We start from the raw sequence: 24,917 nt of genomic DNA, 5'->3' as shown, positions 1-24,917 counted from the left end.
ACTAAAATTACTTGAGGCAAGAATCTAGTTTGGAAAGATTTCCTTTACAAGTTAAATGTTATGTTTCCACTCAAAAGAAAGGTGCTGCTGTGCAGTCATAAAAAGCTAGCCAAAAACCCTGGTAACCTTTGCAGTCAGCTGTGGTGTTTTTGATACATGCTAACATGGATCACAGCTTCGGCCCAAGAGAAGCAATGCTTTCCGACTCTGTTAAGCTAGAATCCAAAGAACTCAAACAGCAGCTCACTCAGGGCCCAAATCTGCAAGCACTTATTCACATGAGTAGTCTTTCCTTGGGCACTGATCCCACCGATTTAAATTGGAGTAGCAGTGAGTGATCAAGGGTTTACAGGATCTTGCCTTTATTCCCTCCACTCCCTTAATTCATTATTCTCAAATATTTCTCATACTGTAATATCATTTTATACTTGTCTCGCCAGTAAAGTTGCATTGGGTAAATATTATGTAATGTTCAGATATTTACTATCTGAGGGTTTGATCCTGCAAATGCTTACTACTAAGTATAATGCTTATTGAAATCAGCTGGGCCACTCATGGAAATAAGCACTATACCTAATAGTAAGTATATGCAGGATCAGGCTTTAAGGGCTCACCAGATTTTGAGTTCACTCAGCACCTTGCAGGACTGAAATCTTAATAGACAAAAGGGTGGTGGGAGGAGGCATACAACCCAATACTTCCTCTTCCAGTTCTAGCGTTCCCTTTTCTTAATCCTTGCAGGTTTTATTTTTTTAGCTTTTACTTATTTGCCTTTGTTTTTTAACTCATGCCAATTTGCATTTTTGTTTACTTGTTTCTAATAGTTTACTGGATTTTTGTATGTTTGTCTGACTTTTTGTTTTATATTATAACTCTTGGTTAGTTTCTTTATTAGGGCCATGCCCTTGTGTCTGGTCAGAGAACACTTAGTGCAGTTCAAGAAAGTGTGTGTGCAAGTGGCTTTAAGCAACCTTGCAGTTGCTTGATCTTGGGGCAGCTTTTTTCCAGTGGAGTGCCAGGCACAAGCTAGAGCAGCCCAAAGACCACTCTGATTTGTATCTTATGCCATTAGGCATTAGCCCAAAGGGGCCATTACATCAGCCAGATATCGTTGGGGTGCAAGGACACTCCAGCTACACCCACTTTCACCATACATCTGCCAGGAGGGAGTGGCATAGGTGCTACTATGGTAGTTTCCCAACATTTAGGGATCCCTTGAGCTGGGAGTATCCTCAGGTGATCCAGTAAACTTGCATTAAGGCAAGTTTGAACTGGGGGAGTTGAACTAAAGTATTCCCATACCCTGGGAGAACTGGGCCTTTGTTTTTAAGCTAGTCCTATTTATTGATTGTTGTATGTATGTATGTAACTCTTTCCTATTTTCCTATTTAACACTTTCAGAATGCCTACCATTTCCAGCCCTTGAAAGCACTATCCTCTCTCCTTTGATACTGAGAGCTAGTGAGACCATAGCAATTTAGCTGCCTGGCTCTTCCCATACTGCTTACATGGAAAGGCCTGTGGAGGCCAGGATGAGACCCTTTAAGAGTCATGTAGCATATTCATGGACTTGTCTACACTGCAGGCTTAGCTTGAGGTATCTACACTGGAGTTAACTTCTCTCGCGTCGTGTTAGCCTAGTGGAGAAAGAGCATTCACACTGCAAAATGACTCTCGAGCACTGCACAGTGCTTGTAGCAGCAGCACAAATTGACTGCATACGCACTGTGCTACTGGCTCGAGTGGCAGCAGAATCTGGGCGTCATCCCGCTGGATTGATGGGCCAGCTAGCTCATGTTTAAAGTACCATTTAACTTGAGCTAGAGACTTTTGGGGGGTCAGTGGAGTCTGTTGGGTAACACTCAAGTTATAGATCTAGTTAACAGTGCAATGAAAACAAGCCCTGTGTTACGAGTGGGCTTTTTGTCATTTTAAAAACTTTAAGCTCTCCATAACCAACAGCTGCTGCTATTAATCCATTTTATTCAATTTAGGAAGTATAACCTGGATTTTTTTTCTTAATTTAGAGAGAGTTGAAAACATGGAAATAGATTTTAAGAGGTTTCCTTCCAATAATGGGTGTATCCTGTATAAAAAAAAAAATCCGTTTGTCTATCCACATTTCTACTGTTAACCTCTGTCCATTATAGGGAACTATCCCCATAAGGTAAAGGTAGAAAACCTTTTCAAGCAGTCTCTAACATTTCCTGTAGAAGGAAAAAGGAAGACGCTCTACTGAGTTACCTCATTTTGAATTGGCCTGGAAATTGGTTTAATGCACAGTAGCAGCTGCTTCTCTTCAAGTTAAACTGATATGACTGCTGCTTACTGTAGCCTGTTCTCCTGACTAGTTAGCAAAATGATTACAACATGTACTTTTAAATCTAAATGGGCTTTGGGAATGGCTTTTTTTTTTTTAAAGCTTGTGTGTCTGAGAGTTTTTAAAAGGAAATTAGCCATGAGTCAATTAGCTAGGACAAAAAGGTATGCGCGTGTGTGTGTGTGTGTGTGTGTGTGAGAGAGAGAGAAAAAGTAGGTTATTTTGATCATGGAGTGTGAAAGGAAGGAGAGGAGGTCAGTAATAACACAGGAGGTTATTCAAACCTCCTGAAGCTGCCGACGTTTTTCAGGTCCAAAAAGTGACTAACGTCTCCATAGACTTGCTGTCGTACTGTGTGCATTCTGATATCCTGATTCCTTTTTCAAACATGAGTGTTTTGGTTGGCGCTGGATGATGTACTTTAGAAGTCAATGTGAATGAAACCAAGTTTTATTTACTGAATGTGTTGTAAGTAAATAAGAATTCTATAAAGTGTGTTTTACCCTGGCAGTTAGCATTAACCTGTTGATTACGGAGCTAGATGTAAAGCAAAGAAAACCTGGTGATAGGACGTTCTAGTGTCATGAAAGATCTTGGGCCTGATCCTCAGCTGCAACTGAGATGTGTTTGGCTGAGTTGAAGAAGACGTACACAAACTGCCTTTACACTTTCTCTATCTTAGAGCAATTCTTCCCTGATCTGCTTCCCTAGAACAGAATAAAGCAGCCTGGAGTCTGCTCTAACATCTCTCACCTGCCTGGGCCCCCAGAAGACTGATATGCTAGCAGAAGATCACTGGGAAGTTGGCTGTGCCCTTGGGCTAGAGACAGAGAGGGAAAATGTAGGAACCAATCTGTATGGCCTACTGCTGTTTCAGGCTATCACAATACTACAATAAAATGTCTTTGAATAGGTTTATGGTTTTGTTGCTCGCTGAAGGTGCATTGGAGTGATAGAGCACATCAGAATGTTTCTAAGGCTACGTCTACACTAGAAACTTCAAAGCGCTGCTGCGGGAGCGCTCCCACAGCAGTGCTTTGAACTGAGTGTGTGGTCACTTGTGAGCACTGAGAGAGCTCTCCGGCCTGGTCTACACTGGGGGTGGGGGGTGTCGAACTAAGGTACCGCGAACGGCGGTGGCGGAGTCGACGGGGGAGCCGCGGACTTCGATCCCGCGGCGTCAGGACGGGTAAGTCAGTCGAACTAAGGTAGTTCGACTTCAGCTACGCTATTCACGTAGCTGAAGTCGCGTACCTTAGTTCGAACTCCGAGAAGTCGAACTCTCCGCGTCGACCCGGCGGGTAAGTATGGACCTACCCTCCCAGTGCTCCTGGTAATCCATCTCCATGAGGGGATTAGCTCCGAGCACTGAGAGCGTGGCTCCCAGTGCTCAAAGCCTGTCCACACTAGCGCTTTAAAGCGCTCAAACTTGCTGCGCTCAGAGGGGTCATTTTTCACCCTCCTGAGCCAGCAAGTTAGAGTGCTATAAAAAGTAAGTGTAGACAAGCCCTTAGTAACACTCTGGCACCCTTTTCTCCTACCGCTTCTATATTGAAAAGACTTTCCAGTCTTGTCTTACAATATTTACATTCTCGCTCCTTAATTTTTTGCTTATTTATTCTTTTCAGCATTGAAAAGGTTTCCATTTTATATTCATATGAATTTTCCCAGTAATACTTAGTATTTAAAATACACTGTGTTAAATGTCTTCACATAGTTAGAAAGTTACTTTATTTCAGTAGCACAACCATTCATTACCCTAACATTGTTAGCTAGTTTTGTGTGTGCCTATGACTTTTTTTTTTTAAGTGGGGGGAGGCCGATAGCTCACAGCCATATTTCTATTATATTGCAACCTAGTTTGTTAATGTCAGGTCTCTCACTTTCATCCATTAAAAGAAACAGTATTCAGAAACAATACGGGAGATCAATTAAGAGTCCTACAAATCAGTGTGTGCTCAAAGTATGCTTGGGACAATTCTGTCCTACTGTAAATAGCCTAAAACTCCACATATGTACTGGTGATATACATATGATTAATTGCAGAACCAATAATCTGGTTGTATACTTGATCATGCACTTTTGACCAGCTCATGCTCTCTGCCCTCTAGTCCATCTCACTTAGACACATCCTGACATTCCAGATCTCTGAACAGCTTCACAGGTGCCATTTTAAAGAATAAATAAACCTGCCATAAAAATGTTTCCTCCTTTCTCCCAAATAGGGAAGTTTCCCCTTTAAAAATGACCTGCTATTGATCCAGGACAGCCAGTACTTGATCCTGCTCCAGTGACAGGCTTAAGGTTTGATATCTTGAAGACTTGCATAACTTTACACCATTGGAAAGGGGAGAATCCCAGCTTCCAATGGGACCCAGCACTTGCTTCTAGGCTTGGGAGGTTGCAAGATATCAGACCTTAAACTTATACCTAAAATGTTAACAGAAAAGATATTTAGGTGCATTTTAGAGGTTTTTAGGGCTCTTCTGAGACTAGTGCCATCAGATTGGTAACTAAGGCATCTGGCTTCACAGGCTGTAGGATAAAGACAGTAGTGGAGGGTCTGGTTTGTGTCTAGCCTAATTGTTAGTCAGACACTTGGAAATGGATCCAGGCTCGAAGCTGGGGTTAGAGTCAGGAGCCAAGCCAAGGGTCAGAGCCAAAGACAGAGTCAGGAGTCAAGCTAGGGTCAGTGTCCGGGTTGGATGTAGGAGTAGTGACCTGACGCAAGGGAGGAAAACAGGAACTGGGAGCAGACAGGGGCCTAGGATGAAGAGGTCAGGCACCAGGAACAGGCTGAGAGTCATGGCTTGGGAGTCAGACAAGTAGGCAGGGTCCGTAGTAGCAGCCAGCCAGGGATTCACCTAGTTGCTCAGACAACTTCTCATGATTCTGTCTAGCTTAACCCAGCCAGTCGGTGGGGCTTGATGTCTCACACAATCAGGAGCTTTGTGGGCATGGCCCATTGTGAGCTAACGTTCCAGAAGCCCCCTTCTCCAGGGGTTTGGGTGAGCTGCCAGGTAGCAACCATGGCCTGAGTTCTGTCTGGTGACCCATAGGCCCAGGTTCAAGGCCCATAATTCCTCACTAGTAGTTCCTGTAAAAATGGTGGTGATAGTTGTGAACATAGGGGCGTAGAGCAAGGAGGTGTGGGTCTGTGAAAAGGGCAATAAAGATAGTCTTCCATTCTCCCCAGCTGTGGTGTGCTGGCTGTCTAATCTCTACCAGCTGTCAGAGAGGGATCAAATAAAAAGAGAGAACTCTAAAATATGTTGTAGCTGATTTTCTGTAGAGTGTGTATATGTAGGATAGAAGAGATGTAGCTATTAGTAATTCATAAGAGAATGTTGATAAATCTCTTATTCATAATGGAATGGCAGAGAGGGGACTATGCTGTTTCTGGACTATGAATAAACTGTAAGAGATGTAGCTATTAGCAATCATTTGGAGTGGCAAGCTCACAAGCTATTTGAGAAAACGTTGTGATCCCAAACTCATGCTGATGAAACCTTTATGCCACATCACACCATCATTTATCCTCTCTGCATTAAACACAAAACAAAAAAGACAACCCAGTGCTGAGATTGCCGTTAGAATCATGGGGCACTCTTAAGCGCTCCTTACTCTCACAAGTTACAGTAGGCCCCTGAGGATTCAAATCCCGGGTCTCTGAGTCCCAGACACGGAGCAGCTCCCATGACTGTCTCTGAGCAAAGGGTAAATATGATCCTTGGAACAGGACTCTACCCCCAACAAAACTTTCACCCTTCTTTCAGATTCCTTTCAGTTAGGTATAGGTGAACGTCCCTTTCCTATCTCTGTCATAGCCAAGGAGGCAAGCTTATGTTCCCTGAAGACACTGGAGGAGGGGGGAAATATTGGCTGTAGACTATCCTTACTCACCTTCTTACCCAGAAGATATCAACACTTAAAGTGGGAGTTAGGACACCACTTCTTTTAATAGATCCCATCTGGAGGGACTGTGTGCCATGAAACATTCCCCTAAACCTGCTGGAGTCAACTCTTGCTTGGCAAACTGTAGCATATTCTGGGTTTGTAACAATATTTAAAAGCATGCAAAGTCATTTTCCTGCCCCCCCCTCCACTTTTGTGTTTCTTTACTAGCTTCAGATAGTTTTATAAGCTCCAAGAGTGCAACGTCTGGCAGAAATGATAGCTGTTATGGATGGAACATTTGAAACAGAACTTTTCTGTTACACTATCCATTGTTGCATTTGATAGGGTTTAAAGCTCTACTGACCTTACAGAAGAGCTTTCTGTTGCCTTCTGGCTTCTATTAAAAATGAAGTTAATTCACAAACAGAAACTTAAACTGGAGTTAAGGCTGTAAATAAATGTTCATGAAATCAAATATTCAGAACACAAGTTATAGCAAACATTTTAAAGTGAGGAAAATTAGTAATTTAAGTCTCTGCCCTATATGTCTTCCCAGTCTCAACCTATAGCCTAGAGGCCTTTTGTATCCATCTACCATATCTCCCTATATATGCTCAATAGGGGCTACAAACCACCTACCAAACATGGCCCACAGGCAATCTTCTAGTTCACCTTCCTATTATGAGCTATAAACACTGTCATTTAGTTTCTTCTGCTCAGCGGGCCTGTTGCTGAGATTGGGTGAAAATTCACTGAAGTTGCACCCACTTAAGCAGCAGAGAGCTTGGGAGAAATTCAGCCCTCTCCCTCAGCATCTTACATCTTATTCATAGTCCAGAAACAGCATAGTCTCCTCTCTGCTAATCCATTATGAGTAAGAGACCTATCAAAGTTTGCTATATGAACTGGAAACCCCACTGTACCTTCCATATTCATGCAGTCCATGTATGTCACAGCCTCTACCAGACAGATATAGACGTTAAAGGGACACCATTGCCTTAAAAATGTCATTGTTGTCTTAAATGTTTCATACTTCCAAGTAAAACCTCCAGATTACTTGAACTGAGAGAGGCTAAATCACTTTTCAAATTTGTTTACTAAGGACATTTCACAGCACTGTGGGTTTCAGGGGTTTTCCCATATATAGTCAATTACTTAATTTCCCCTGTTTGCCTGCATCTTGCATATACAAACCAAGGAGAGAAAACCATTTTTGAAATAGGAAAATGTTATTGTAAACCAACAAGTATTGGCCAAAGGGGTCGGGGCAAATGTAGTATCAAACTACTTTTAACTCTTTTGAAATTGGCTAGATTCCAGGATAAAGCTGTGGCTTTAAAAATATTTGAATTGCTGACTCATAAATTTAAACAGTAATCAATAGGATATAAGTATATTCCTGTTATGGAGATGGTGGACATGAAAATTGGAACAGAGTTGTGATTGTTCGAGGAACCTTAACTATGAATTTCTTCACTTTTAGATGTTTGTTTTTGTAATGATAGTGGTGTAGTAATGTAGTTATTGAATTAGGTATTTATATACAACCATTTCTCTCACAAAGATTTGGATCTGATAAATCTGCATTACATATTTTTAGAAAATATTTCTAGGTAAAGAAAGTAATGGGTCTGTGTCCCCGGGTGTGTGTGTGTTTGTGTGTGTGAATAATAAGATGTTACTATTTTTTAAATGCCTCTGCTAGACTACTTGCATTAAAGAAACTGCATTCATCAAATGAGAGGAAAAAATTTGGGCATACATAGCAAATATTTGTTTTAGTATGCTTCCATCTTTGAACTAAGTTTACACTAACCCACTCTTCCCCAGTTCATAAGTAGACCTTGCTAGCCAATATTAAATTTACTGTGCATGTTTTGCCTTTTTAATATCCTGTTTTCAAATGCATCATGTTATAAACAGCCCATATCACATACTAGTTATTTCTTATATCTGCAAGTTGTGTATGATTTTTTTAAGTACTATTAAAATATTCTTTTATGTTTCTATTTGTAGCCCTTCAGTGTGCCATTGAGCTTGCTAAACAAATCTCTGCCTTTCCTCAACAATGCATGCGAGGAGACCGAAGTTCTGCTTATTACAGTGTCTTTAATGCCGCCTCATTCACAGAAGCCCTGCAATTTGAGTTTGACAGTGGTGTGCAAGTGATTTCGAAAGAGTCTCTCCCTGGTGCTAAAAAGTTCAGCTTAGGGGTGGGACGTGGAGGAAGGTTATAAAAGTCAAATATTTTCTGCATGTAGAAAAGGTTTACTAATAATTAAAATAGTAGAAGTCTACTGAATTTACCAAAATAATGGAAGTCCTGAAAAAATTTATATATAAATTCAAAATTTATAATTTACTCTAGGGTACATAATCTTGATGTATGGGAAGTTGCATACATAATTGTGTTAGCAAGGGTTATGTACATAAATCCTTGTGAATGGAGATAAGATACCCTGTGTTTAATATATTTTGTATCTAAAAATCATTGTCATAATGAAACATTTCAATTTTTATTGTACTTTTGTTCTGAAATCCTGAAATAAAGCTAATTCTTTTACATTTTTTTCATTTGAGTATTTTAGCCATTAGTCTTTATTAAAAGATAAAGGAATTGCTTCCCATAACCAGTGTGTAGCACTACTAAAAATGCATGGCAGTAACAATTTATATAAACAAAGCTGATTGATTTGCCAAATGAAGACAACCAAAAACCAACTACTAATTTTTTAGGCACAGTTTTATTTACTTACAACCTAAACACTACAGCTGCCAGAAGAAATTAACTACTGTAGCTAATTCTTATTTTCAAAACTCCATATCTTGAAACACAATTCCTCTGGAAGCAGATCTGTTCATGGAACTATTTACAGTATATTAGTGACAAAGAAAACCTGCACTTGCTCAGTTCTCATAAAGCCAGGATCTTGGCTTATGGGCAAGAATTTAAAAGAAGTTAAAAAAAAATTACACCATTTTACTGCTAACTTTCCAGTATGGATGTCTTTCAGAAACAGTTATGCACGAGCTTTTCATTTCACCACCAGATGTCCTCCAGGAGTAGGAAAATATGATGACCTGAAAGATATTCTGAAGCCTGAGTCTACAACATTTTTGAAGATATGACAGTGAAAGGAAAGTCTGAGTGAAAGCAAATGTTACCACAGAGTTTTGGATGGTGTGTGTGTTGTGGAGGCTTTCTGGCAGGTGAAAAATTCTTTCAGTAGCACTAACGTATTTATTTAACTCTTACAGTGTTTGTCATAGTCTGCAACAGATTACGTACATGCCTTTCCTTTTGCCTTCACCCAGAGAATTAGGTATTGCTCTCTATTCTTTATCCTTTTTAGAAATGTGCAATTTCAAATGGTAACATGTTTGTTTGAAATTTGAAGCTGTAGTATAACCTCTTTAAGAAGACATAAATCTTTCATCCCTTCCAGTGAGTTCCTGAGGAAGCAAAGCAATGTGATGGCTTGTCTAGTGCTGATAACATGGTCAGAATCCAAAACAAGGCATTCTGATTCAGATGGTCATAGCAGCTCTTCAGGAACCCTAGGGAAGTAGTCCACATCATTGATAAGAACTACTAAAGAAAGGCTAGTGACTAAGGCCTGGTCTACACTGGGGGAATTGATCTAAGTTATGCAACTTCAGCTACGTGAATAATGTAGCTGAAGTCGACGTACTTAGATCTACTTACTGTGGTATCTTCATTGTGGTAGGTCGACTGCTGCCGCTCCCCTGTCGACTCTGCCTGCGCCTCTCGCCAAGCTGGAGTACAGGAGTCAACGGGAGAGCGCTCGGGGGTCGATTTATCGCCTCTAGACTAGACACGATAAATCGACCCCCGCTGGATCGATCGCTGCCCACCGATCCAGCGGGTAGTGTAGACATACCCTGAGCTACAGTACTGTAGCAAAGAGTCCACATTATTTGTTATGGAGAGGTTAAGTCATCATGCTGGGTTGTATAGAAAGTCTAGCTTAATAAGACTGAGGTAATTTAGCAGAACAGTGCTGGAAAGTTCAGTGTGTCCATACCCCGACACTGCATTGGTCCTGGGGTGCCCAAACACTGCCACTTCTATAACTATATTACAACAACACATACTCAAAACTCAATATTTTACTTTAAGAATAAAAAAGCATAGATGACATATGCTTGTTATGGATCATCAGAAAAGCAGTGTTCATGACAACTATCCCAGGGTTCAATCCTAAAAGGTGCTGAACACTTTCAACTCAAGTTGATTCAAGAAGAGATGAGGGCACTCAAGCTACATAGTTAAGTCTGGAAAATATATATATTTAAAATGTGACACTTCCTTCTGTAGCATCCAAAATATGAAGCAGAATTTATAAGACTCTTGTGGAGAAAGTGATGTAAACTGCCCCTAAACAGACATACAATGGAAAGGTGGGTGAGGTAATATCTTTTATTGGACTAACTTCTGTTGGGGAGAGAGACACGTTTTCAGGCTTACACAGAGCTCTTCCTCAAGTCTGGGAAATGTACTCAGTGTCACAGCTAAATAGAAAGTAGAACAGATTGTTTAGTATATGCAGTTAACACATATTTCAAGGGACCTTTCAAGGTGAAGTGGCCTGTTAACACCCTCCAGTCACGGGGGGGAGGGGGAGGGAGAATCATTAAATTCTTCCCTAAACAACTCTTAAGAGAAACTTTACAAGTTCATCCCCCACAAACTCACCCCAGGGATCTACATGCTTCCCAAAATACACAAACAAGGGAACTCAGGCAGACCCATCATATCTGGCCACTGCATTTTTCACCGAAGGAATATCAGGCCTCATAGAAATCATCCTCAAACTACTCACCACCCAAAGGGCCAACTTCCTCTAGAACACTACCAACTTCCTCCAGAAATTCTGCAACATTCACAATTTCCTTCAGAACACCATCCTTGCCACCATGGATGTCACCTCCCTAGACATCAACATCCCTCACCACAACTGCGTTGTTGCCTGCCTCAAATATTTACAAACTAATAGACAACATTCAGTATCCACCCCAAATATATCACCAAGCTCATTCATTTAATCTTTGCCCCAAACAATTTTTAATTCAACAACAAACACTTTGCCCAAACCATGGGAACAGCCATGGGTGCTAGGATGGCTCCCCAATACCAGACTACCTAAATTCCCTCAGATTTCCATCACAACTCAACCACTACCACCCATCCACTAAACTCTGGAACAATGTTCAGGACATCACGATCAACTTCAGCAATGGAACACTACAGACAACTATATACAAGAAGCCTGTGGGTCACCACACTTACCTTTTCAGATCCAGTAACCACCCCAACCACACCAATAAATCTGTTATCTACAGCCAGGCACTCAGATACCACAGAATATGCTCAGAGGAGAAAGTCCAGCACCTTAACACATATGTACACCTGAACACACTTAAAACTGCCTTTACCAACCAAGGACACTCTGCTAGAGAAGTAGATTGCATCATGAAACAGGCCACCCAAATACTCTGAGAGAACCTGCTTCAATACAGAAATAAAACCCGCTCTGACTGCACACCCCTAGTTGGCACCTGCCACCCCACACTGGAACCTATATGGGGTATCAAACAACTGCAACCCATACTCAACGGGGACCTCATTCCTGAACCCCCTCTTCTGGTCTTCAAACAACCCCCAGGCACACCAAGATCATCAGAAGCAAGCTCCCTATAGACCAGGACACACCAACTCAAAGCTGCACCAGACCCTGTCAGAACAATAGATGCAAAACCTGCAGACAGATCTGCACTGCTACAATGTTTAACACCCCCCACAACACACCTTTCAAGATCCCTGGGTCCTGCACATGCCCATCACAAGGTACATGTGATGTACCTCATCCAGTGCACTAAATGCCCCAATAACAACGATGTGGGTGAAACGAAACCAGACAATCACCACGCTCTTGAATGAACTCACACTGGAAGATGATCAAAGACAAAAGCACCACATCACCTGTTGCTGAACATTACTTTCACAAAACTTTCACTCCATATCTGACCTCTCAGTCCTCATCCTCAAAGAAAACCTGCACCACACCTTCAAAAGATGAGCCTGGGAGCTTAAACTCAACTTCGCTAGACACTAAAAATCATGGATTGAACAGAGGCAATGGCTTATTACAGCTATGTATAGCCCACTAACCTGTGTTCTGTTCTCCCTCCTCCCCCCCCCCCCCCGGTGACTGGACACTTCTTCACCTTCAATGGTCCCTTGAAATATGTGTTATCTACTTATGCTAATCAATCTGTTCAACCTTGTATTTAGCTGTGACACTCTGAATACATTTCCTAGGCCTGAAGAAGAGCTCTGTGAAAGCTTGAAAGCTTGTCTCTCACCAACAGAAGTTGGTCCAATAAAAAATATTACCTCACCCACCTAGTCTCTCTAGTGTCCAACACAGCAACAGCACTGCAAACATACAGTGGAAAGTCAGGTCCATTATTATACCTGAAGAGTGAAAAATCACGCCCAATAAATTAACATTGTGAAACGTTGCTCCTTTCTGAGCCTGCCTCTCCAACGATTACTTGCATGGGTGTTTGTAAGTACTGGTTTGGATAAGTATGCATGCAAATCACAGTCCCTAACATCTACATCATCAGCTTTTGGAATACCCTTCTGTAGTTTGTCATAAAAGGCATACAGAATAACCTCTCCATGGCTTTGGGAGGGAAGCCAGAATTAGAACAGACAACTTACATTCTGTGCTTCTTCCCCTGGGGTTCAAGTTTTCTGGCAGCTGCCCATACCAGAAATCTACCAGCACCTACCATCCCTCAGAGCTGTTTGGGATTTTTAGCTACATAGTACAAACCAGCATCATTGCTCTAAACTAAAATTACACAGACAAATTAGAAAGATTAGTGTATACAAAGATAGTTTAAAAACAGCTGCATAATGGTGTACAGTGGTGACAATATTACTTCAGATTGCATGCCCTTTAAGGACACCAGCTGCATGTGCTAGCAATGCAAAAAAAAGGAAATGTGCAAGATACTGGGGTTGGATCATCACTACCCTCCTCCTCATCCTCACACACTAAAACACAGGGGAGGGGGCTAAAGAGGAAGATATTTCTGAGGACCCCCTACCCAGCCTCCCTGTTTTTTCATTGGGGAGAGGAGGGAGTGTGGTTTGCATCCCCATGGAACGAACAAACAGGGCCAAACCTGGATAATCACCAGGGATTTCTGTGGATCCTAGGAGATATGTAGGAAGCCACTAGTTTTGGTCCCTAGCACTCCCCAGCTGCACTGGAACTCTAGCTCAAATCTTCACACTATGTAGGGGAGTCCACAGAACAGCTAATAATCTCCATGAAGACAGAGGGAGGACAAGATGCATCCTGGGCCATGCCTCAAGCCAGCATATGCCAACTCTCTCTCCAAAGGGATTCTGACCCGCAATAGGTGGCTGCAAAGGCAACTAAGCGTTTTTTGTGGGGGAAAGATGAAATCTGTGCAAGGACCTCCTGAGGGGCACGGTCTTTTTTTAGAGAACAGAGCTAATGTTAATAATGGATTCTCCTTCATTATCATAGTTAAAATACCAGTGTTATAGCATGCTTTCCTCAGAATACATTTTCATTGTCTTCTAAACTTTTTAAAATAAGTGTTCTGTTTTTAATAGTCCCAGCTAATGTTCTGGGAGACTGAATGTGAATATAGTGCCAAATTCTGATCCTCAAACTGTCAACAAATATTTCCAGTGACTTCAAATGGATCAGCATTTGACTCCTAGGACCAAATTCTACTCAGTTACACCAGTGTAAATACAGAGTAAATCCACAGACTTCAGTGGAGGTAGCCTGGATTTACTAGTGGAATGAGCCTGAATTTACCAGTGTAACTGAGAGCATGCTACAACCCATAAGGATAGAGACCATTATATAGAATGTCTCCCACTGGTCTGTTCAACAGGGGTTATTAATTTTGTTTTCAGTAATAAATAGGGGCTGGAGTTAGAAGTATTCTTCATCCATTGCTCTAAGGTTTGAAATAATTTTTAATAAGATTGTTTAAGGTTTTCAAGCAGTTTGTGTACATATTACTACTTGTTCATAGATGAAGGCCAGAAGAGACCATTATGGATGATTTGGTTTGATCACCATCTGAATGATGCTGTATATGTGCCACTTTGTAAGTCTCTTTCTAAGAATATTGTACTATATTGTAGCCTGTTAAAATTACCTTAGATATGCCATTATTTAAGAACCAAAATGATTTGAAAGTAAATTTGATTATACTGAAAGTAACATACTTATATTCTAGGCAATTTAAATAGGTTGTATAAATTGGAGAAAGGATGAACAAAAAAGGCAGGTGATAATTTCAATTCACCATTTATTTTTTTCTTTTATAAGCCTTGCAAGTAGAGCTAACTTAGTTATTATATGAAAGAGCTCTTTCAACAGAGCAAAACAACAACTTGGTTTATTTTAAAAATTTGTAAGTGCAACTGTGCACGAGCTTCCTTTCTATTACTTTATTCAGAAGCTATTCCTCTGAATTATTGTAATTATGGAATAACAGATGCATTGTTTTAGTTTGAAGGACTCCATTAAAATTAATGAGGGAAAACTCATGACTATCTGTGCAAGTGTATAAGCTGCTTAGGTCTGATTGGTGAAAAGTTTCTCTCTTTCATGATATGCCTGCCAGTCAACATTCTGAATCCTGCGGAGGGTGTTTTCCAGATTCAGACAGAGATTAATACTGTACTTTGACCCTACAAAAAACAAATTAAAAACTTAAAAAAAAAACCCTACACCTACTGGCAAATCCACACTACAAAGGTAATCACAGTGCAGTATAGATATATACAGCCAGAGGTTTTATTATAGTACTATATGTTTTACAACATATAGGAAGACACAATCCTTGAGGAGTTTACAATGCTTTAATTCCGCAGCCGGATCTGCAGGGGAGGACCCTTGCAGAGCCCCATTAACTAACTAGTTTTTTGAAAATTCTAAATATATAAGCTCTTTGGGGGCGGGCCTGTCTTTCTTATTGTGTTTGTACAGCATCTAGCACAATGGGATCCTGGTCCATGAGAGGGACTCCTGGGTACCAATGTTCAGTATCATTTAAGAATAAAATAATGACTTCAGCAGGGCTCTCTGTGAGCACAAGAGTCTAATTGCAGGCCCAAATAAAACACAACCTAGTTGTCAGACATCAGCCCCTGGTGGGGAAGGGACTGGGTGGGAAGGAGTGGGATCACAACCCACAAGGCCTGAACGAGTTGCCATAGCATCATTTTGGGGCCCCTTTACATCCCAGCTAAGCCAAAACGATGCTGCCCTTGTCATTTTTCAGTTCAGTGAGGCTACCAAAGGAAACCAAATGAAAGCTTTTGTATTTGTGAATACAACCCGGTTACCATCACTCTCTTATACCAGTTAGAGGCTACATGGTATTTTCATCTGGTTCTACCATTTTCCTGCCAAAAGGCGAAGTTTCAGAAACTGAAGAGGAAGCAACAATTTAAAAACACCCCCCCCAAAAGCACGTATTCCCGCCTAACATTAAGCTACAGCCAGGGTCTTGCCTTCCACCCCTTGCCCCTTGTGTCCCGCACACCCACCTCCTCCGAGACACCCCCTCCCTTCCACGGCTTATTTCCAGTCCGCAGCAGGGGAAGCCCAGAGCCAGTCGTTGCAGACGGCAACACCCCCGCTTGCCGCGGGCTTGGGGTGGGGAGACTCTTGCACGATGGACGCGGGAGGAGCCTCTTGAATAGCGGCTTTCGCTGTCTGTCAAGGGGGTGGGCGGGCGCTTCGGGGAGCTGGAGTGTGGTACCTGCCGGAGCGCGGCTCCCCTCAGTGAGTCAAGGCTGCCTGTCCCGGGAAGAGGAGCAGCGCCCGCGCATGTGATTTTTTTTTTCCCCCAGCATCACCCCTTCCAGCCGACCCCGGGGGACCTCAGCAGCAGCAGCAGCAGCAGGAGCCTCCAGCTCCCCTGCAGGGACTTACCTCCTGGAGAAAGTTTGCTTTTATTTTATCCCCCCCTTTTCTTGAGCCCCCCGTCCGCTCCCAGGGCAGCGGGCTCCTGCGCCTGCCAACTCCGCAGCTGGCTCGCGCCGGGGGCTCCGGTGGCGCGGGGCGGGCTGGCGAGCGGCGCGTGTCCCACGGGGCTGGGCAGCGCAGCGGGGGCTGCTCTGCGCGCCGCGAGCGGCTCCCGTCCCGGCGGTGAGTCCCCGCGGGCTGTGTGAGCGGGGCAGCCGCGGGGCGCGTTTGCTGCCGGTGGGGGCGGGAAGCCGCCCACCCCCACCCCGGGCGCACACCGGTTGCACCTGAGCAGCTCTGTTCTCCCCCCCCCCCAATTGCCGCCGCAGCCCTTCCTCGGGTCTGCCTGCGCGGCCGGGGGAGTGGGCAGAGTGACCATGCGAGAGAGAGGGGAGGTTTAACCCCTTCGCCTCCCCCCCACTCATGAATTAACTCCCGAGGGGGGGAGCAGCAGAGCCCGGGGACCGAAGGAGCCCGGCATCCCTCGTCTGCCTCAGAGGCGAGCCAGCAGCAGCAGCAGCAGCACCCGGCTGCGAGCGATGCCTCTGAGGCTCGGCTGGCTTTGGTGGGGAGGGCTGCTGTGCAGCTGCTGCTGCTCCCCGCCGCCGTCCGTGCTGCCCCTGCTGCCCGCCGGGGGGGCGCTGCTGGCGGACAGCAGCAGGGAGCAGCCGCAGCCTCCAGCCGCCTCCTCGCCGGGATTCCTCTACCGGCGCCTCAAGTCGCACGAGAAGCGGGAGATGCAGAAGGAGATCCTGTCCGTGCTGGGGCTGCCGCACCGGCCCCGGCCGCTGCACGGGCTGCAGCCGCGGCCGCCTCCTCCCCAGCAGCAGCAGCAGCAGCAGCAGCAGCTGCCTCCGCCGGGCAGGCTCAACTCGGCTCCTCTCTTCATGCTGGATCTGTACAATGCCCTGTCCAGCGAGGAGGAGCAGGGGCCGGGGGCAGAGCGCCGCCGCCTGCAGCCTCCCACCGCTCACACCCTGCAGCGCAAGACCCTCATCCCCCAGCCGGGACCCCGCGGCGGCTCCCCCTCGGCCAGCTCGCAGGACAGCGCCTTCCTCAACGACGCGGACATGGTCATGAGCTTTGTGAACCTGGGTGAGTGTCAGGCGGCCGCGTGGGGCCCGGGGCGGGCCAAGCGGGAGACGCGGGCTGGGCGGTGGAAGCAGGTGGCATCGGAAAGTGGGCACAGCGCGAGAGCTCGGGAGGCAGAGCCAGCCCCCAGCCGCATTTGGAGGCTCTTGGTTGTGAATCCGGGGTAAGAACATCGGTGTGTCTCGGCGCTGGGCTGCGCTTCTCCCCGGGGTAGCGGAGATCTTACTAGAGCTGACTCAACTTCTCCCTAGCACATCGCTAGACGGCCCCGCTGCTTAGGCACCGTACTGGCCCTTCACTGCATCCCAGGGCGAGGTGCTACCTGAACCTCTTACACGCACCCGCTCAGCGTTCCCTGGGATCTGCTCCATGGTGGGCTCTCCTCTTTTGCCCCTGCAGGAGGGCACTCACCTAGCACTTCAAGTCTTCAAATGCTAATTAGTTAAGGGCAGCAAAACATTCAGTGACTGAGCCCTTTTTTGTTGTTGTTTGACAGTTTTTGCCTGGGGCAGGAGAGTCAGGCTTGGCTGCCTGTTGTACATGTGAATGTGCACACATAGGCTGCCCAATTTATTTATTTATTTTGCAGTGAGGTCCTGGATGGCTGAATGTGTTGATTCTTGAGGAAACCAATGTTTGTTCCCGAGTCACTGTTTAGTTACAGCCGCCTACATGAATATGTTGTCAGGGATCAAACCAAAAAAACCAAACACCACCCGTTCCCTCCCAAAAACGCAGTTGCCCATCATTTGCTATATTGAATGTGCACTATGTTCCTAACGTATGATTGTAGCAGATAAAGGTGGAAAGGTTCTAACAGATCATTGAATCCATCTCACTTCAAATGCACAGTGTAGTCCCCAGAGAAAGGAGGTTATTATTAAAGTGATGCTGCACTTGATATAATCCAGAAGGCCATATCATAATTATTTTCAATTCAATAAGATTAAACAGGCCTTTGCTATTTCACTTAATTTTGAAGATGATTTTCAAATTACATTTGGATAATCTGATACATGCACCAACTTGATAATTAACTTTTTTCCCTCAGAGACTTGTCTGCTGTTGGTTGGTTGTTTTCTATATGTGTAAAATAATGTGAGGTGGAAGGACATTAGGTACCCTTAATGTTTTGGACAACTTAAGTCACAGTTTAGGGCTGCTGTTCATAGAATCATAGAATATCAGGGTTGGAAGGGACCTTAGGAGGTCATCTAGTCCAACCCCCTGCTCAAAGCACCACCAATCCCCAACTAAATCATCCCAGCCAGGGCTTTGTTAAGCCTGACCTTAAAAACCTCTAAGGAAGGGGATTCCACCACCTCCCTAGGTAACCCATTCCAGTGCTTCACCACCCTCCTAGTGAAAGCGTTTTTCCTAATATCCAACCTAAACCTCCCACACTGCAACTTGAGACCATTACTCCTTGTTCTGTCATCTGCTACCACTGAGAACAGTCTAGATCCATCCTCTTTGGAACCCCCTTTCAGGTAGTTGAAAGCAGCTATCAAATCCCCCCTCATTCTTCTCTTCTGCAGACTAAACAATCCCAGTTCCCTCAGCCTCTCCTCACAAGTCATGTGCTTCAGCCCCCTAATCATTTTTGTTGCCCTCCGCTGGACTCTTTCCAATTTTTCCTCATCCTTCTTGTAGTGTGGGGCCCAGTACTCCAAATGAGACGTCACCAATGTTGACTAGAGGGGAATGATCGCGTCCCTCGATCTGCTGGCAATGCCCCTACTTATACTGCCCAAAATGCCGTTAGCCTTCTTGGCAACAAGGGCACACTGTTGACTCATATCCAGCTTCTCGTCCACTGTAACCCCTAGGTCCTTTTCTGCAGAACTGCTGCCTAGCCATTCGGTCCCTAGTCTGTAGCAGTGCATGGGATTCTTCCGTTCTAAGCACAGGACTCTGCGCTTATCCTTGTTGAACCTCATTAGATTTCTTTTGGCCCAATCCTCTAATTTGTCTAGGTCCCTCTGTATCCTATCCCTACCCTCCAGAGTATCTACCACTCCTCCCAGTTTAGTGTCATCTGCAAACTTGCTGAGGGTACAGTCCACGCCATCTCCAGATCCTCCAGTAGTAGAATAGCAAGGGTCATTCTGCAGGTTAGGATTGCATTGGCAGAGCTGTGGGTGTGGTGCACATCTGTATAACACTTGCCCATCCCCTGAAAGTTTTTGGCCAGTAATACAACAAAACTGACAGACTAGAGTTGTATGGACACTGAAATTCAGCACCATCTTTTCCAATAAAAACAAACAGAATTGAGTTGTATCCCATCGTCTTAGGCCTCATATACAGGGCCGGCTCCAGACCCCAGCGCGCCAAGCACGCGCTTGGGGCAGCCTTTTGCCGGCAGGGCGGCAGGCAGCTCCGGCGGACCCTCCGCAATCATGCCTGCGGGAGGTCCATCGGAGCCGCGGGATCAGCGGACCACCCGCAGGCATGACTGCGGAGGGTTCGTTGGTTCCGCGGCTCAGGTGGATCTCCCACAGGCATGCCTGCGGATGCTCCAGTGGAGCCGCGGGACCAGCGCACCCTCTGCAGGCACGTCTGCAAGAGGTCCCCCGGAGCCGCGGGACCGGCGACCGGCAGCGTGCCCCCTGCGGCATGCCGCCGTGCTTGGGGCGGCCAAATTCCTAGAGCCGCCCCTGCTCATATAACTAAATATCTCTTGTTATCATTTAACATTTATGTTATGATAGTGTCCAAAGGCCCTAATTTGGATTGAAGCCACTTTGTTTTAGGTGCTGAACAAAGACATAGTTATGGCTGTGTGAAATATATGGTAGTCAGTTGCACCCAAATTGTGGCAGGAACCAGCAGTATTGCACAGGCAGTGCACTCATAGTCCTGGGGCAGGAACAAAGAATGCCTTGAGTTGCTCAGCTGTGATCCCTCTGTTTGGTTATGAAATGGTGTGGTCTGGCTATGAAGAGTACCCAGTCCTCTGCCAGAAGAATGGTGACTGACATTTGGAACACAATAGGAAGGTATATGAAATGGGCAGATGATAAAATAAATTCTGTTAGACATCAACCTTATTTTTAAACAGATCTCATTTTCAGAATGTTATAAATGTGCCATGCACCAGAGAGAGAATTTCAATGGAAAAACAGAAAACACTTTTAAATAAGTTTTATACAGTGGAATGCAATTGTAACGAACTGATATAGTAAAACTCCATTTAATGTGAAGAAGAATGAAACACCAATATTATTCCAATACATGTCAATGTGCAAAGTACTTTTCCATTTTTAATGAAGTTCTGTAAAGTTTAGATTTCACAGTAAGAAGGTTCAGTGTCATCTTAAAATAGATGTTTTGATAAATGTTGATCCTAGAGTTAAGCAGCAGAACTATGACTCTTATTCAGGAAGAGATTGCTTCAGAGATGGCGTTGTTGAAATACAGTTGTTGAGCATTCCATGAGTTTCCTAATCTACAGCAACGATACGTTAACTCAAATTTTAAAATGTACCTGTCAAACTATTACCGCAGAAAGATACATGTTTTTTTGAGTCAAGGCCTGGATGATGCACACTCACAGAAACTCTTGGGCCAAAGTTAGATGGAAAAATCAATGGGCTTAAGACTGTGGAGTTTCTGCCCCCTTATGTGATTGCTTGCTAGAGTTTGGCCACCAAAGGAGCAGACAGTGGGCATGGCCTTCTTAAACTCTGGATGCTCTGGAATTGGTGAGGAAATTCTGAGGAATTTCAGGCAAATATGCAGTGGCTCAGAGCTTCCCCGCCACTCTCTGCCAGCCCAGTCTGCTTTGGCAGCACTGTCAGCTGCCAGGGCATTCCCAACTATTGCTGGCTCTTTTCCTTGCCACTAGGGTTCTCGAGGGAGTATAGCAGGAGTGTGTGTAAATTAATGAGCACAGGGTCAGGGTAATTTTACTCTAGGAATTCCAGGAGAAGGATGCTGTGGAGAGTAACACTTCTCTAGTTCCATCTGCTTTCCAACCAGCTGGGCTTCTCCCGAACCCACAGAAGCCTGACTGCATGTAGTTCAGGCAGGTAAGCTTTGCAGAGTAGAGGGGAGGATGCCACATTGCCACCACCACCTTATTTTTATATATTTTGGCTTATAGATTTTCGTCCTGCAAGGTGCTCACAAATTCCCAGAAGTGTTGAGCATCGGCAACACTTACTGACTTCAGTGGGAATTTTGGGCACTTTGGGCAAGTTGTTTAGCACTTTGCTGGATAAAGCCATTGGGAAAAATTATTGGAGAGGATGATACTCCCCTCTCTACACTAAAAGCACTGGTTTCTGTTGTGAGCAAAAACATTCATTAGGTTCAAATGAGTTCAAATAATTTGGATCAAGACACATATAATGACCAGGGAAAATTATTCATGTAATGTATTGAAATAACAGTTAAAGTGCTAGCTATGAGTATCAGGAAGTATGAATCAACATTAGAAATTTCTCATCAACATCCAAGTTGCAAGTTGTAAAAGATAATGTCACTTATAATCATTGTCTGTTATTAAACTGTTCATAGATCAACAGACTGAGATTGTTCAATTGGTTCTTGGGATGTGTTGGTCTCTTGCAAATGTACTAATGACAACTCTTTAATGCAAAATAACAGGAAGCTTACTGATATAGCATAAGATAGAGACAAGTTCTGATGGGAGAAAGACAGCCTGAATTACTGCTTATGAAAATGGGAGTCGGTATGGTATATCCTAGGAAAAAGCAGCAAAAATGTACAGGATTTCAGTGTCTTTCAGTGCTCCTATGAGGTATATACCAAAAAACTGCCAAAACTCAGTTGAATTCTCTTCTCCTGCAATCACCACCAAAATGATTTTCCTGGTACTTGCATGTGGTCAGTACTTCAATGACTGGATGCTGACTAAATACAAAGGTTACTTCTGAACAGCATTGTCAATGTTTTTTAAAGGTGTTGTCTTTTGACTATTGGTAAAATAGTGGCTGCAAAAGAAATTGGAGTGTCCTTTAGAGTCATTTTAATAGAATCAGAAATATAAATTCTTCTGTGAGTGTGGATCCTGTTGTAGGTGCTCGCATGTCTTATGCATGCAAGATACTTTTTTTCTTTTTTACTAACAGTGTCCATCAGGAAATGCCTGTGTCCTGTTCTGTCTTCTCATGCTCCTGTGTGAGGGCACAGATGGTAGAGTGGCCACAATCCTCCCTCTGATTGTCTGTGGCAGTGAGATAGAACCTGGACAATATTTGACATGTTACTTTTCTTTGAGCTTCAAACACCTCTCTGAGACAAGTCCTGTGAAGAAATCCTTCTTCACGCTCTTTATTACATTTTTTAAATGTGGAGATTCCAGAATAAAAGGGTTGGGGGCAAGGTTCAGGAACAAAATGAGGAGATGCACAGAAACTTCACATTTGTTGCCTGCTCTGATAAAGTCCATTTCCTGGCCAGCTTTGAACTTTTTTTGGGCTGACTTGGACCCTTATGGCTGCTGTGCCATGAAGGAGATTGTGAATGTCTTGTGCCGAAGCCACCTGGCTGTAGGTGACTTTCTGCCGCTGGGGAACTGCACCAGGGATTATGCTGGTGTAAGTCCTTGTTGAATCTAGACCAGCACCATCAAAACAACAATATTCCTTCATTTAGTTTAAAATGTAAACATTGTATATTGTGTTTCTAACTTAAATAAGGAAAGAGAGAGGCCCAGACTACCCAAGTAATTGAGAGGGGTAGTTAGTGCTATGGAATCTTACATCTTCATTAATTTGAACAATTTAAGATGTTAGAGCAAAGTACTCATTCCTTAAGAGAAAGAAGCAAGCTCCATTGATTATCTCTGCTGTTTCCCAATCAGTAAACCTCTTTAAGTATGATTAATTTGCTACCAATAAGCACCTCTGTTTGATTATTTATAACAATGAAGTTTTATTGTTCTGCCATCATACAACAAATTTTATGTAACTGGAAACTATCTAACTCCAGGCAAATTGTTGACACTTTTGTAATCTTGTTGCTCAGAGCTGATGTAAACAGTCCATTTGCAATACCCAACATCAAGTTTTATTGGTTCTAGAAAACCTGGGACTCTGCTACATATTCTTGAGCACTATCTAATTAAATGTTATCTATGGACTATTTACATAGAAGATTAGGGTTGGAAGGAACCTCAGAAGGTCATCTAGTCCAACCCCTTGCTCAAAGCAGGGCTGATTCCCAGACAGATTTTTACCTCAGTTCCCTAAATGGCCCCCTCAAGGATTGAACTCACAAACCCTGGGTTTAGTAGGCCAGTGCTCAAACCAATGAGTTATCCCTCCCCCCAATAAATAAATAAATAGAGATATACCTATCTCATAGAACTGGAATGGACCCTGAAAGGTCATCAAATCCAGCCTCCTGCCTTCACTAGTAGGACCAAGTACTGATTTTGCCCCAGATCCCTAAGTGGCCCCCTCAAGGATTGAATTTACAACCCTGGGTTTAGCAGGCTAGTGCTCAAGCCACTGAGCTATCCCTCCCTCTTTTTAAAACAGCAGCTACCAGGAGTGGGGTTCGAACCCACGTGGATATCTATCCATTGGATCTTAAGTCCAACGCCTTAACCACTCGGCCATCCTGGTGCAGGTGAATATTAACATATATTAATATATATTAACATATAGCAGAGCACTCTTCTAATGAGACTAGTCTCAAATAACTACATTAGTGCAAACCTCAGCTTGCTCTTGTCTATATGTAGGGGTCAGCAGTGATGTAGCTACATCAATAGCTGGCCACTGAGTACTGAACTGCAATTGTTCCCAATTTAGATTTTCTTCCAACTCCTTTTGCTTTTGCCATTATTAGGTGGCATGATCTGGGCTGATGCCATTATGGAGATGATTCTTAAATTAGTCAGTTTTTGCAATATGTTGGAATAATGATGTTTTTGTCAAGTTGCCTATCTGAAATTTACTCTTGGATGGCTGGACATATGATTTGTTATGCTCTGTCTTTTATAGGCCCAAATTTCTGCATAGTGGGGTTAGTTTTCCTGGCTTGTAGTTTGATAGGAGAACTCTCTTGTTTGCTTTTTCCATTGAGAATCTTGGGATTGCTTGGCAGATTCAAGTGCAAGTTCTTAAGGAACTGTTACTTAAATAAGTGGCTTGATTTTTTTTCAAAAGTGAGGTCAAATTGAGTAAACGTGATAGAATCAAGCCCTAAGGTGGCAGTATCAGCCATCAGGAGCTGTTTCTTAACTGTACTCATTTATTACAAATGGGCTTGATAATTGCTGTGATATTGTTCATGGCTTTTGTGCTCTTAATATTTATGACAATCAGAGTCTAGACACCCAAAGGAGAGAACAGGGGATCTGAACCCCAAAGAATAAGCAATTGAATTAGCTGATTGTGTGCAATGTTAATATGTATAAATATAGGTTAAGTAAGGTCTTTTGTGGAAGTGGGTAATGCTCTGAACTTGACGGTCATTAGGAGATATATGTACAGGCTGTGGTTATGCATGTGTACAGTATATATGTGTAGAAAATTGTTATTGTAACCAGGGTGCAGCTACAGCATCAC

At 43.7% G+C, this 24,917-nt stretch overlaps 2 protein-coding genes and 1 non-coding gene across 3 annotated transcripts in view; 2 read left to right on the top strand and 1 right to left on the bottom strand.

Annotated features, from left to right (window-relative positions):
• LOC123365305 (2,3-dehydroadipyl-CoA hydratase-like) overlaps positions 1 to 8,766 on the top strand; it is a 34,784-nt gene extending 26,018 nt beyond the window's left edge. Inside the window, 1 exon segment of the mRNA XM_045008036.1 lies at positions 8,234 to 8,766. Within this exon segment, the coding sequence (XP_044863971.1) occupies positions 8,234 to 8,454 (221 nt within the window). The 3' untranslated portion in view covers positions 8,455 to 8,766.
• A 7,344-nt stretch (positions 8,767 to 16,110) lies between these two features.
• BMP6 (bone morphogenetic protein 6) overlaps positions 16,111 to 24,917 on the top strand; it is a 167,710-nt gene continuing 158,903 nt past the window's right edge. The window contains exon 1 of the mRNA XM_045003746.1: positions 16,111 to 17,373. Within this exon, the coding sequence (XP_044859681.1) occupies positions 16,818 to 17,373 (556 nt within the window). The 5' untranslated portion in view covers positions 16,111 to 16,817. The remainder of the gene's footprint in view (positions 17,374 to 24,917) is intronic.
• On the bottom strand, positions 23,887 to 23,969 carry TRNAL-UAA. Its single transcript has one exon. It is a non-coding gene; the product is annotated as a tRNA-Leu (tRNA).

Source organism: Mauremys mutica, chromosome 2 (genome assembly GCF_020497125.1).
Source record: "Mauremys mutica isolate MM-2020 ecotype Southern chromosome 2, ASM2049712v1, whole genome shotgun sequence".
In the NCBI taxonomy this organism is placed as follows: domain Eukaryota; kingdom Metazoa; phylum Chordata; order Testudines; family Geoemydidae; genus Mauremys; species Mauremys mutica.
Note: the sequence above shows the minus strand (reverse complement) of the source record. Positions and strands in the feature narration are given on the sequence as shown.